The 15,072-nt window shown below is 45.5% G+C and overlaps 1 protein-coding gene across 1 annotated transcript; it reads right to left on the reverse strand.

Moving 5' to 3' along the window:
- Window positions 1-1,088: 1,088 nt before the first annotated feature.
- LOC138665272 (uncharacterized) lies at window positions 1,089-2,294 on the reverse strand. Its single transcript, XM_069752600.1, has one exon. It carries the CDS (start codon window positions 2,270-2,272, stop codon window positions 1,100-1,102), a length of 1,173 nt encoding a protein of 390 aa, XP_069608701.1. The 5' UTR covers window positions 2,273-2,294; the 3' UTR covers window positions 1,089-1,099.
- Between the last annotated feature and the right edge of the window lie 12,778 nt (window positions 2,295-15,072).

Below are 15,072 nucleotides of genomic sequence, written 5' to 3' on the forward strand. Positions count from 1 at the left end.
CCTGGCCCCTTTGCAGAAAAACAGCCCCAAAGCATGATGTTTCCACCACCATGCTTAACAGTAGGTATGGTGTTTGATGGATGCAACTCAGTATTCTTTTTCCTCCAAACACGACAAGTTGTGTTTCTACCAAACAGTTCCAGTTTGGTTTCATCAGACCATAGGACATTCTCCCAAAACTCCTCAGGATCATCCAAATGCTCTCTAGCAAACTTCAGACGGGCCCGGACATGTACTGGCTTAAGCACTGGGACTCGTCTGGCACTGCAGGATCTGAGTCTATGGTGGCGTAGTGTGTTACTTATGGTAGGCCTTGTTACATTGGTCCCAGCTGTCTGCAGTTCATTCACTAGGTCCCCCCGCATGGTTCTGGGATTTTTGCTCACCGTTCTTGTGATCATTCTGACCCCACGGGGTGGGATTTTGCGTGGAGCCCCAGATCGAGGGAGATTATCAGTGGTCTTGTATGTCTTCCATTTTCTAATTATTGCTCCCACTGTTGATTTCTTCACTCCAAGGTGGTTGGCTATTGCAGATTCAGTCTTCCCAGCCTGGTGCAGGGCTACAATTTTGTTTCTGGTGTCCTTTGACAGCTCTTTGGTCTTCACCATAGTGGAGTTTGGAGTCAGACTGTTTGAGGGTGTGCACAGGTGTCTTTTTATACTGATAACAAGTTTAAACAGGTGCCATTACTACAGGTAATGAGTGGAGGAAAGAGGAGACTCTTAAAGAAGAAGTTACAGGTCTGTGAGAGCCAGAAATCTTGATTGTTTGTTTCTGACCAAATACTTATTTTCCACCATAATATGCAAATAAAATGTTAAAAAAACAGACAATGTGATTTTCTGGATTTTTTTTTCTCAGTTTGTCTCCCATAGTTGAGGTCTACCTATGATGTAAATTACAGACGCCTCTCATCTTTTTAAGTGGTGGAACTTGCACTATTGCTGACTGACTAAATACTTTTTTGCCCCACTGTATATACGGGCCCTTACTGCAGAAAGAATGAGAAACAAAGCTTTTTCAAAGTAAAACACACAGTTTATTAGACAAATCAGTACAATAAGTAAAACAGTGTATAAATGTCAGTAGTAGCCCACTATAAGTTCTGATTCTGCCAAGTAACAGCACCAGGACCGTTAAAATATTGGCAGTAGTTGTCTCGGCAGGTCTTCGCATCGTGGGTGTTTCTGCCAGGTAACAATGGTTGAAGGCCTGCAATTGCGGGATCATTTGCGCGCCATTCACCGAGCTGCACTTCCCCATTTACTAGGCCCACAGAGTCCATGAAGCCAGGTGGACTGTACGCCAAAGCATCGCGACGGCGAAGGAAGTTGTGAAGCACACAACAAGCCAAAACAACGGAGTCTATCGATTCAAGCTTCATGTTAATAGGCGTGTGGAAAACTCTGAAGCGATTAGCCATGATACCGAATGCATTTTCTACAACCCGACGTGCCCTTGACAAACGGTAATTGAAAATTCTTCTTTCCTCTTTTTGGGGGAACGGTTTGATAAGATTGGGATGAAGCGGGAAGGCCTCATCACCGACAAAAACAAAATTAAGGTTGCCTCTAGTCTCAGAGTTGGGAGGCAAGTGAAGTTCACAGTTGTTCAAACGCTCTCCAAAGAGTGTGTGCTCTAAAACGCCACCATCGGAAACCCTTCCATTAATGCCAACATCTACATTTATAAATTCATAATTCGCGTTAACAAGGGCCATCAGGATGATGCTGAAGTAGCCCTTATAATTAAAGAAGTAGGATCCGCAGTTCGATGGTTGACTGATCCGGACATGTTTCCCGTCCAAAGCCCCACCACAGTTTGGGAACTGCCAAAGCTGCTCAAAATCGGAGGCAATCTTTTTCCATTCCTCCTCCGTGTTGGGAAACTGCATGTAGCTACGTAGACTGTGGAAAATTGCATCACATGTCTCTGGAATTAGAACGCTGAGCAGGGTCCTTGAAATGGCTGAAGAAAAATGCAAGTCTTGCAGCGAGCGCCCGGTGGCCAGGAATCGCAGCGTGACTGCCAATCTTTCATCGGCCGGGATGGCAGCACGCATCACTGTATCCTTCCGTTGAATCAGTGGAGTAATTCTTTCCAGTAAATGTTTGAAGGATTCCTCAGACATCCGCAGATAGTTGCGGAAATCATGAGGATTCTTATCCTGAAGCTCTCTTACAAGTTGCATGTGGGACAAATCAGACCTCTTCTGCAGCCATTCTCTGGTCCATATGCGACGCTTTCGTTTGGAACGCCTCTCTTGCATCCGGGCCTCATCTTGCCGCCGAGCTTCCTCAACCAGCAATGCAGCAAACACAACAGCACACTGCGCATTGTTCACGATGCTGCACACTGAAACACATAAAAGAAAAAGATGAGAAAGTTAATAAATAAAAAAAAAAATATATCAATTCCGTTACCATGCATGACAGAAAACATGCTGTATGGGTGTGCAAGTACAAGACCCCCTAAAATAGCAGCCCGTGTAAAAGTATATGTACACAGATAGCAGACAAGCCCTCACTCCATCCCTCCACAGCAATGATAGCAGGAAATTATTTTTAGGTGCCCTATAAAAAAATTTAGGGGACAATGAAAACGCACTTGCGACCCCAAACAATACCTACCATACACAATGTATAGTTGTCAGAAGAATCCTTGCAGAACAGATTATCGAAATGGAAGAGGAGTCGCAGGCCGGAGAACTCTACAACGTTCTGCAATCCACCACGCGCTCAGGAACAAAGGATGGAAGGGCTATTATGTGTCGCCTCATAGGCATGGCCGCAAACCAATCAGAACGCAGTAGCGACCACCAATCGGAACAGAATGGGCGCGGAAAAGGCAACGCAAATGCACGCCTATATGTCGGTGTCTGAGTCGTCAATGAGGTCGTTGGTAACGTGTCAAACAAAGCGATGTGTATTCCCCAGCGGGACCTCAACGATCAAAAAATGGTCCAGGCCATTCCGACACGACCAGCGATCTCACAGCAGGGGCCTGATCGCTGCTACGTGTCACACATAGCGAGATCGCTACTGAGATCGCTGTTGCGTCACAAAACTTGTGACTCAACAGCGATCTCGCTAGCGATCTCGCTGTGTGTGACTGGGCCTTTAATCGTTCAAGTCTTTCAAGACCAAGAGGCGCCACAGGAGGCAGAATAAAATGTAAGATTTAATCTTCACTACAGTTTCATGCCCTGTTTTTTGATTTATCATAATCAGGTGCATCTTATAAAGCGAAAAATACAGTATTTCCTCCACTATATATCAGGATAGGGGATATTAATACAGAATTGACCACATTTTTTGCTTCAATTTTTTTTCTAATTTCCACATCTCAATAAGCCACGTATAGGGTGTATCCAAATATGATACCCCTAGAGGTCCTCTAATAACAGGCAGATTAGCTAGGAGAACATCTCATATATATGTATAATACTAAAACATAACCCTTAATAAACAACGTTTAAAATATCAAATGGATAATAACCAGAAACGTGATAAAGTGCAAAAATAGTGCTCATGTAACCAGTGCTCCATAAAAAAATGGTTTTATCTCACCAAATATTTCATTTCTTTCGCGGGAGCATCCATGTACGTTCTGAGGGGAAGGGGGAAACAATTTCTATACTACCCCAGTCGTGCCCCTGTGTTGCTCCCGCCCTGACAAGGGCAGTCCCCAAGTCAGTCTAATACGTTGAACCCACCATGACCATGTCACCTTCCCTACGCGTTTCCTCTCCCATAGGGGAGATTCATCAGGGGAACAGAGTATAAGAATTGTGGGATGTTTCTTTATAGAGGGGAGTCCCTGCGTCGGAAGGTAACCCCCGTGTCCGATGCTCCTAGTTATGGGCACAAACCCTACCATTAGTTTGTGCCCATAACTAGGAGCATCGGACACGGGGGTTACCTTCCGACGCAGGGACTCCCCTCTCTAAAGAAACATCCCACAATTCTTATACTCTGTTCCCCTGATGAATCTCCCCTATGGGAGAGGAAATACGTAGGGAAGGTGACATGGTCATGGTGGGTTCAACGTATTAGACTGACTTGGGGACTGCCCTTGTCAGGGCGGGAGCAACACAGGGGCACGACTGGGGTAGTATAGAAATTGTTTCCCCCTTCCCCTCAGAACGTACATGGATGCTCCCGCGAAAGAAATGAAATATTTGGTGAGATAAAACCATTTTTTTATGGAGCACTGGTTACATGAGCACTATTTTTGCACTTTATCACGTTTCTGGTTATTATCCATTTGATATTTTAAACGTAGTTTATTAAAGGTTATGTTTTAGTATTATACATATATATGAGATGTTCTCCTAGCTAATCTGCCTAATTTCCACATCTAAAACTTAAAGGGACTCTGTCACCTGAATTTGGAGGGAACAATTTTCAGCCATAGAGGCAGGGTTTTCGGGTGTTTGATTCACCCTTTCCTTACCCGCTGGCTGCATACTGGCTGCAATATTGGATTGAAGTTCATTCTCTGTCCTCCATAGTATACGCCTGTGTAAGACAAGATTACCTTGTGCAGGCATGTACTACGGAGGACAGAGAATGAACTTCAATCCAATATTGCAGCCAGCATGCAGCCAGCGGGCAAGGAAAGGGTGAATCAAACACCCAAAAACCCGGCCTCTATGGCTGAAAATTGTTCCCTCCAAATTCAGGTGCCAGAGTCCCTTTAAGTGCGTCTTATGGTCCGGTGCAACTTATAGTCCGAAAAATACAGCATTCTTCTGAATACTATAGAAATCTTCTGATGTCTTCTCAGGTGTACATTGTTTACACAAGGGGTCCTCAAACTACAGCCCGCGGGCCACGAGGCCCGCCGAGGACATTTATCCAGCCCCTGGGCCCGGCCGACATTGAACTTCAGTACAGTTCAATGCCGGCGGGCCCTGAAATCGAGGGTGGAATGACGAGGTGATGAGGAAAGGTGATGCGCGGCGCTCCGTATGCTGCACAGACCACGTGATTGTCATCACGTCGCCTGCCTATTGGGGACCTGTGCTACCGATTGGGGACTATGCTGCCTATTGGTGACCTGTGCTGCCTATTGGGGACTAGGCTGTGCTGCCTGATGGGGACTATGCTGCCTATTGGGGACATTTACCTGCCTATTGGGGACATTTACCTGCCTATTGGGGACATTTACCTGCCTATTGGGGACTCTCGCACCACACCAGTCTGAGACTGAGGTAAAAGCAGAGTTCCACCATATGGGCACTGGTGAGGCTGAAAGGACATTGACTGGCAAGGCTGCATTGATGGGCACTCATCAGACTGCATTGATGGGCAGTGAAGTCTATGTCTCTGTGTGGGCAATTTTATTGCTGGTATATTGTTTTTGTAGCGCTGTGTATATATTGGTATTTTACTAATAGCAATTTGGAATCCCTAGGAAACAATGATATCAAGAAAGAGAACAATTGCTTCACTTGTTACGACTAGCAGTGACAAATATGGAACCGGACATTGACCATCTCATTAGCCAAAAGCAGGCCCACAGTTCCCATTGAAAAACCAGTAAGTTTGTTGATTTAACTTTTCTTGTTCTTCATTTTAAATATTGTATTTGTCCCTGTTTTGTTTTTTTACTTCAAAATAAGATATGTGCATTGGGCATAGGAATTTATTCATAGTTTTTTTTAAGCTATATTCCGGCGCTCCAATGGTCTGAGGGACCGTGAACTGGCCCCGTTTAAAATGTTTGAGGACCCCTGGTTTAGACCATTCCACTCATCTTCACTGATGTGCTGTCAGATTGTCCTTCTAGTGTTGGCCACTTAATGTATATTACCGTATATATTCGAGTATAAGCTGACCCGAGTATAAGCTGAGGCACCTCATTTTGCCATGGAAATCTGGGTAAGCTTATTGACTTGAGTATAAGCCGGGTATGTATTGTCCCGTCATTCCTATCCCAGTATGCGTGGTTCCCCCTTCCTGTAATGCTCGGTGTGGCTCCCCCTGTTGTATGCATGGCTCTCCCGATCACCTTGGTGTATGCATGGCTCCCCCGTCCCATCTTGTATGCATGGCTGGGCTCCCCCGTCCTCTCTTGTCATAATCACCCTCCTCGCGCCATCGCTGAACGTCCCTACATCTCCATTGTCCCAGCGCGGCAGCTTCTTTCTGTGCTAAGCGGTCACTTGGTACCGCTCATTAAGGTCATGAATATGCACTCCACGCCTATGGGAGTGGAGACGCATACATATTCATTACCTTAATGAGCGGTACCACCTGACCGCTGAGCACAAGAACAAAAAGGAGCTGCTGGCGCCAGGACCGAGATGTAGAGACGGAGATGCAGTGACGGTGGGTGAGTATTGATGTCTTCTAAAAGCGGCGGTGTAGCTGATACGGTCACTGACTCCCCCTCCCCCTTTCTGGGACCGTGACTCGTGTATAAGCCGAGTGAGGGGTGTTTTCATCACAAAAAAAAGTGCTAAAAATCTCGGCTTATACACGAGTACATACAGTAAATAAAAAAAGAGATACAGGGTTTGTTAAGGTTTTTTCATTGCACAGTATATTGTCCATGTGATCCAGTGCAACATTTGTACCAATGGTTCGTGTGAAAAAAAAAAATACAGAAGCGTGCATTAACGCAGTCCATTTTAGGAACCAGGCTAGTGCAAGTCCAAAGCAGACAGCTCTTGTACATGTTTTTTACATGGAAAAGCACACAAAGCATGACACGTCTGCATTTTCCAATTTCCAGACTTTTCCGAGTTTTAGTATGGCTATGTGAATTTTGCCTTTCTGGCAATGTCAAATATTGAGCTGGTTAAAAGGGTTATCCGGAAATGATTTCTTATTGCGCTAAGGGGTGGTCCGTGAATGCCCTGAAATGAAACAGTTCAGCACCGAGAAGAACAAGCAACTTTTCAACCTTTTCTCACATATCATGCTTCAAACATAAATATAACAAATGTAAATTTTTGGTGAAGAATCAACAACAAGTGGAACACAATTGTGAAGTTGAACGAAATGTATTGGTTATTTTATATTTTTGTGGAAAATCAAAAACTGAAAAGTGGGGCGTGCGATGTAATTCGGCCCCTTTAACTTGATACTTTGTTGCACCACCTTTTGCTGCGATTACAGCTGGAAGTCGCTTGGGATATGTCTCTAACAGTTTTGTACATTGAGAGACTGAAATTCTTGCCCATTCTTCCTTGGCAAACCGCTCGAGCTCAGTGAGGTTTGATGGAGATAGTTTGTGAACAGCAGTTCTCAGCTCTTTCCACAGATTCTCGATTGGATGAGGTCTGGATTTTGACTTGGCCATTCTATCATCTGGATACGTTTCTTTGTGAACCATTCCATTGTAGATTTTGCTTTATGCTTGGGATCATTGTCTTGTTGGAAGACAAATCTCCGTCCCAGTCTCAGGTCTTTTGCAGACTCCAACAGGTTTTCTTCTAGAATGGTCTTGTATTTGGCTCCATCTATCTTCCCATCAATTTTAACCATCTTCCCTGTCCCTGCTGAAGAAAAGCAGGCCCAAAGCATGATGCTGCCACCATGTTTGACAGTGGGGATGGTGTGTTCAGGGTGATGAGCTGTGTTGCCTTTACGCCAAACATATCGTTTGGCATTGTTGCCAAAAAGTTAGATTTTTGTTTCATCTGACCAGAGCACCTTCTTCCACATCCTTGGTGTGTCTCCCAGGTGGCTAGTTGCCAACTTTAAAAGACACTTTTTATGAATATCTTTGAGAAATGGCTGTAGATCTCTGCAGTTCATTCAGAATGATCATGGGCCTCTTGGCTGCATCTCTGATCAGTCTTATCCTTGTTTGAGATGAAAGTTTAGACACATGGCCGGGTCTTGGTAGATTTGCAGTGGTATGATACTCCTTCCATTTCAATTTGATCCCTTGCACAGTGCTCCTTGGGATGTTTAAAGTTTTGGAAATCATTTTGTATCCAAATTAAGCATTAAACTTCTCCACAACAGTATCACGGACCTGCCTGTTGTGTTCCTTGGTCTTCATGATGCTCCCTGTGCTTCAAACAGAACCCTGAGACTATCACAGAGCAGGTGCATTTATACGGAGACTTGATTAAACACACAGGTGGATTATATTTATCATTAGGTATTTAGGACAACATTGGATCATTCAGAGATCCACAATGAACTTCTGGAGTGAGTTTGCTGCACTGAAAGTAAAGGGGCCGAATAATATTGCACGCCCCACTTTTCAGTTTATGAATTTCCACAAAAATTTAAAATAACCAAGAAATTTTGTTCAACTTCACAATTGTGTTCCACTTGTTGTTGATTCTTCAGCAAAAATTTACATTTGGTATCTTTATGTTTGAAGCACATGTGGGAAAAGGTTGAAAAGTTCCAGGGAGCCGAATACTTTCGCAAGGCACTGTAGTTAGTTCCTACATTCTGTGAGTTCTTAGCCCACTAGGGAAAAAATAACCTAGTAACCATAAAATACTTTTATATTTAACAACCTCCTTCATTATCTTTTTAAAATAAATACACATGTACAAACTGTTTATTTAGAAGACAAGTTATAAATTAGAGGGGGCTAGCTGCCTTTTGGGAGTCACAATAATGATTAGTTGCCATTTAAAGACCTTAGTCATACAAGCATAGAAGCATGTGCTTCAACAAACTTTTATCTGAAGATGCCACCCTGGACCCAATTACAGTACTCAACCTAGTCACACCTTTAACCCCTTCATGACGTAGGACATACAGTTACATCAAATCTCGTGTTCCTGCCTTTGATGCGGGCTTGCAAGCCTAGCCGGAATATTTTCCATCAAATGCTGTCTGATTTATTCAGCCATCATCTACATCTAACAGCCGTAGGTGAATCGGAGCTCCATCCGCAGCTGTTATTATGTTACATTTTGCTGTCAATCTCTGACAGTAGCATTTAACACGTGCCAGCAAAGGGGCAAACTATTCTACACGTCCATCGATGCACCCGTAACAGCTGGGGGTCTGCTGAGGATCCACAGGGCCTGTCATTACGAAAAATTCAAATCATCCTCTTCTGCCACATTAAAAATAAAACAATTAAAAAAAAAACAAACACATTTTTTATTGCCACATTCAGACAAGTCCACTCTATCAAAATGCAAATCGGTAAACGGTGTAACAAGAAAAAAACTGAAACGCCAGAATTATCAGTTTTTTTTGGCCACCGCAACATTGCAATAAAATACAATCAAAACATTGTATCTACCTCAAAATGGCATTGATAAAAACGTTAGTTAAAGGCGTAAAAAATAAGCCCTCTCATAGCGCCATATCCCGAAAATTTTCGGGTCTTGGAAAATGGGGACAAAAGCAAATTTATTTATTTATTTTTACAAATTTTCTATTTTTTTAAGCACTTAAAGTGAACCAGTCAGCAGTATTGTGCTCAGTAACCTACAGTGTCGGGTTGGCACCGTTATACAGATTAAAATGATCCAGCCCTTTCGTCTGCCCTTATTCACACACTGAGCTCAATTCTGACCCATGGTAAGGTTTTTAATATTAGACAGCGTAGGACCGTCCCAATCAAGGTCACCTTGTCGATGGTGGGATGGCTTTTATGCTATTTTTGATCAAAAACAGTATTACTAAGAACCCTGTATTATTTAAATGCACGTTTGCTTTTTACTTAGTTACATCAGGGTTTTTACTCATTTTACTTCTTAAGGATGTTGTATGCTTTATGGCAAATGTGAACATGCGTTTATGTGCTGCTCAGGCGCCAGGAAAGGTCAAAGAGGCCCGGCGCCTGCGCACTGCAGTACTTTGCTCTGCCCTCAACAGGGCAGACAAAGTACGCCTGCGCAGGAGCCGCAGCGTGAACACCAGAAGAGGACGTCATCTGATGAAGATGGGAGGTGCCGGACCCGGACCAGCAGAGGGAACGCCCCTGGGTGAGTATAATCTAACGTCTTTTTCTCATCTTTTAGGATAAATCGGGGGCTTATCTACAGCATTCTAGAATGCTGTAGATAAGCCCCTGATGCCGGTGGGCTTACCTCACCCGCGATTTTGGAGGTGACAGATTCCCTTTAAACCAAGCTCAATTTTTTTTTCACCGATTTAAAATGATACCTTGGTTGATGAAATCCATCTTGTTGTTGTTGTTTAATCTTTATTTTCAGTTTTGAGTTAATGATATGCTCGCGCCCCGGGGCGGCCTGTGGGGGGGAGGTGTCTTCACGTGGTGCTCTGATTAGGTATTCATCAGTATGGCTTCTGACAGGTCACTGATCCCTCAGTGATCTGCTCCCTATTTTACATAATATATATATATATATATATATATATATATATATATCCATTAGTGAGGCAGTGACCTGTGTTATATGCGATGGTTGCTATGTGTCCCCCAGGATGCGCATAGAAGCGTATTGAGGCCGCGGGAGTGCATTACAGTCACAGGCATAGCTGTGATTGCAGTACAAAATAAAACTTTTGGTCTTGGGCAAGCTATGTGCCCAAGGCCAATTTAACCCATTACTTGCCAAATTAGCAAAAAAAAATTTTTTTTTTTAAATGACAGATTTTTAATGATTTTGGGTCCTAAAGAATCAGAAACATAATTTGCCAAATGTTTACAATTACGGATTTTTCAGAAAAGGGCATCCCAATATTCAATTAAAAATGACAATGACATGATTTCCTGTTTTGAAAACATTCATTTTACAAACACAACACAAAAAATTGGACCGAATTATAAAATCTTAGTTGCTAGAAGCAAAAAATTAGGCGTCCCAAGAAAAGGACATTGGTAGATAAAAAGTTAAGAAAACCCGCCACAGGCTTTTATTTTTGGGGCACAGGATGGTAGTGGGGCGGTTTGCTTCCTCACGGCCAGGTCTTACAAATGGCCTATTGCCACAGATTCCTTGTAAAAACCCTGCCGAAAAGGGTTGGGTGCGTCAATCTTAGTTTGCAAACTGCAGAGCAGGTGGCTCTGCAGAACTTCAGCCTGTGTGAAGTAACTCAGAGCCAAAAGGACTGGAACCCCTCAGAGTATATGGCAGTGCAGTCGCCCACGGCAACCGGTATCTGATACAGACTGTCTTGTTTCCCGGCTGCGATCCGGAGTATACCATTTACTTTCTCTTTGTGAGTACCCGAAACATTAAGAGACTTTGCTTTGAACTTTCCTGGGTGACACTGCACCAAACCTGCTGCACTACATATGATTGGAGAATGCAGGCAGTGTGAACTGATGCATACCCCAAAGCGTGCTGCATGTTTGTTATTAGGCCAGCAATGCCAAGCCTGCTGGCAAGAAGGAGGAAATACTAAGACAGTTGGCCCTCTCTCTGAAGCGCAACAGCAGATATTTTGTAGGATTTTCAGCAACAGCAAAGCAACAATTTGGTTCTGCCACAGATTGCGGCTCTGCGAGGGACGTCCTCCCCAGCAACCATGGTCTATTCGGAGGCCCGGTATAAAGTGCGATCAGCCTTGAAGAAGAGGAGTCCTGAGGAGATTTAGAGACGTTCCTCACAGTGTTCGAGCTCACAGCCGAGTGGGAGAGCTTGCCTTTGTCCCAGTGGGCTGAAGTGGTGGCCCCCTTCCTGACGGGAGATACCCAGAAGGCCTACTTGGACCTCATTCAGTAGGATGCCCTGGACTATGAGAAACTAAGAGGTGAGATCCTTGCCCGACTGGGGGTTAACACTTATGTTCGTGCACAATGGGTGTTCCAGTGGTCCTTTGTGGAGACTCGATCCACTAGGTCTCATGTATATGACTTGTTGCAGCTGGTCAAAAAATGGCGTCAGCCTGAGTCCTTAACCCATTTCCAGATGGTAGAGAGGGTGGTGGTCGACCGGCTGACATGTCCCGGCTTTGATGCGGACTCAGCGCCGAAGCCCGCATCAAAGCGGGAGTTCTGCCATTGGACATACTATTCCCTCCGATGGCAGAAAGGGGTTAAGTGTTGGTGGTGCCATGGGCCCAGATATGTGGCTGCCAACTGCCCCCTGACAGCTGAACCCATGGACTGCAGGTATTCTCGCCGTGTGACTATGTATGCCCAGCCAGTCTGCACCACCACTACAGGCACTGCTGGCAGCGATCCCCAACGGTGTCAGGTACTCATCAACGGGTACCAAACGGAGGCTCTCTTAGACTCGGGGAGCTTAGTGACTCTGGTCCATGGGTCCCTTGTTGCCAGAGACAATCCCAATGGACAGAAAGTGGGGGTGGTGTGCATACATCGGGAACTCCGACAATACCCGACCGTGGAGGTTACTTTTTCCACACCGTGTGGAGAAATCAAACGTGGTGGGAGTGGTGAAGACCTTATCATATAGGACTGGGTTGGGAAGAGACTTGCCCCTATTCTGGTACCTGTGGGAGACTAGGGTTAACCCTCCCAAGGTAAATATTATTCCAGGCACGGAACCCGAAGATCCCGAGTCAGGGATATCTGCCATAGAGGGTCGCCACCCTAGGGACAGAGTGGAACCCCGATAGGTTTCCCCGAGAGGTATTGGCAGGAGAGGTCGAGGAGACCCTCACCGATCCCCGAGCTGGAAGTGTCCCCTGGTAAGTTTGGCGCAGCTCAACTCCAGGATCCTCCTCTGGCCCAGGCACGAAAAAGGGTGATAGAGATAAGGAATGGCTCAGCAACTGGGTGCGGAGGCAGTTTTTACTCGCATGGATATCCACCAGGATTTATGATACAGGGTGGATAAAATCCGGGATGAGGTGATGGAACAACTGGTAGTGCCCCAATCCTACCATCGGACGGTGTTCGAAATGGCTCACACCCACATGCTGGAAGGGCACTTGGGGGCCAAAAATACGCAGGAGCACATACTGCAGCGTTTCTTTTGGCCTGGGTTCTACGTGGAGGTCCAGCGGCACTATGACACATGTCCGGAGTGCCAACTAACCTCACCCACCACGAACTACCGGAGTCCATTAGTACCTCTGCTCATCATAGAGGTACACTTTGAGCGGATAGCAATGGATCTAGTAGGGCCTATACTGAAATTCGTCCGTGGCCATCAATATACTTTGGTCATAGTGGACTACGCCACGCGGTACTCAGAGGCGATACCTCTCCGCCACACCTCGGCAAAATAGCCCGCAAGCTGTTTGCCATGTTTTGTCGCCTTTGGCTGCCAAAGGAGATCCTCATGGATCAGGGGACTACTTTTATGTCCAAGGAGCTATGCAAGCTGCTCCGGATCAAACAACTACGCACATCGGTGTACCACCCACAAACCGACGGTTTAGTAGAGAGATTTAATAAGACCCTTAAATCCATGCTTAAAAAAGTGGTATCCAAGGACGGGAGGGATGGCGACATGTTGTTGCCCTATCTTATGTTCGCTATCCGCGAGGTACCACAGGCATCCACAGGTTTCTCACTATTTGAGCTATTATATGGCAGGCATCCGAGGGGACTGCTCGACGTAGCTAAGAAGACGTGGGAACAGGAGTCAACTCCGCATCGGAGTGTGATTGAGCATGTGGCAAGCATACTGGACCGGATTGCAGCAGTCAGGCCCATAGTAAAACAGCATCTGATGGATGCCCAGGCCGCGCAGATCCGCACGTATAATAAAAGAGCCATGGTTAGGTCCTTTAAAGGGGACTTGGTATTGGTACTAGTGCCCACCTCGGAGAGTAAACTCATGGCCAAATGGCAAGGGCCATATGAGATAGGGAGAAGGTGGGAGAAGTAAATTATAGAGTGTTCCAGCCCATAGAGAGTAAACCAGAACACCTGTACCATATAAACCTGCATTAAGCCTGGAAGGACTGGGAATGTTTTGTCACGGAGGCAACTACGGTCGTACCAACGTGGAACCCTCTGGCACCGGCCAAGGATAGGGACCGGGGGACAGGTTAAAATAAATGACGCTCTCACCAAACAGCAGCGACAGGAGACTCGGGTTCTGGTGCAACAGAATACATATGCATTTTCAGAGCTGCTGGGACGGACCTCGGGTGATCCAGCATGACATACTCACCGAGCCCCGGGTAAGGGTACGGATGATACTGTACCGCGTGCCAGACACCTGGAGGCAAGCTATCATGGCCGAAGTCAAGCAAATGCTTCAGTTGGGAGACATCGAGAAGTCCCGGAGTGAGAGGGCTAGCCCCATTGTGCTAATACCAAAGCCAGACGGGTCATTACGATTGTGTAATGACTTCAGAAAATTAAATGAGGTATCAAAATGTAACCTCTATCCAATGCCCCGGGTGGACGAGCAAATTAAGAGACTGGGGGAGGGCCAGTACTTCACCACGCTCGATCTCACCAAAGTTTACTTGCAGGTACTACTGAGGGAATCGGCGAAAGAAAAGGCAGCCTTTATCAAGTCACAGGGACTCTATCACTATGTCATCTTGCCTTCTGGATAACATGGGGCTCAAGCCACATTCCAGAGGATGATGGACAAAGTGTTAGAGCCGCATCGAAAATACATGTCTGATGACAGTCATCTTTAGTGCTAACTGGAGTACCCACCTGTCCCAGGTACAGGCAGTGCTGAGTCTCTTATAATCAAGGGGTTAACAGTGAACCCAAAGAAATGTGCTAGAGGACTCAGGGAAGCCCGATCCTTAAGATATGTGATCGGCTGCTGGGTTATCAAACCTGTTATGAACTGGTGATTCAGAACCACAATGGGCCTAGTGGTTAAGAGCACACAAAGTGACCTGACAGTTACCAATAACATAGGACGAGCTCTGAGAAGTGGGAACTCTGCTGACCGCAATCCCTAATCCTATCAAACCACACTAGAGGTAGCCGTGGAGCGCTCCTGACCAGTCCTAGGCGCCTCGGGCACAGCCTGAGAAACTAGCTAGCCCTAAGATAGAAAAATAAGCCTACCTTGCCTCAGAGAAATTCCCCAAAGGAAAAGGCAGCCCCCCACATATAATGACTGTGAGTTGAGATGAAAATACAAACACAGAGATGAAATAGATTTTAGCAAAGTGAGGCCCAACTTACTGAACAGACCGAAGATAGGAAAGATAGCTTTGCGGTCAACACAAAACCCTACAAACAACCACGCAGAGGGCGCAAAAAGACCCTCCA

The sequence above is a fragment of the Ranitomeya imitator genome, chromosome 2, assembly GCF_032444005.1.
Source record: "Ranitomeya imitator isolate aRanImi1 chromosome 2, aRanImi1.pri, whole genome shotgun sequence".
In the NCBI taxonomy this organism is placed as follows: domain Eukaryota; kingdom Metazoa; phylum Chordata; class Amphibia; order Anura; family Dendrobatidae; genus Ranitomeya; species Ranitomeya imitator.

Coding starts and splice junctions, on each gene's coding strand:
- LOC138665272 (XM_069752600.1), bottom strand. CDS start 2,272: ATGCAAGAGAGGCGTTCCAAACGAAAGCGTCGCATATGGACCAGAGAA.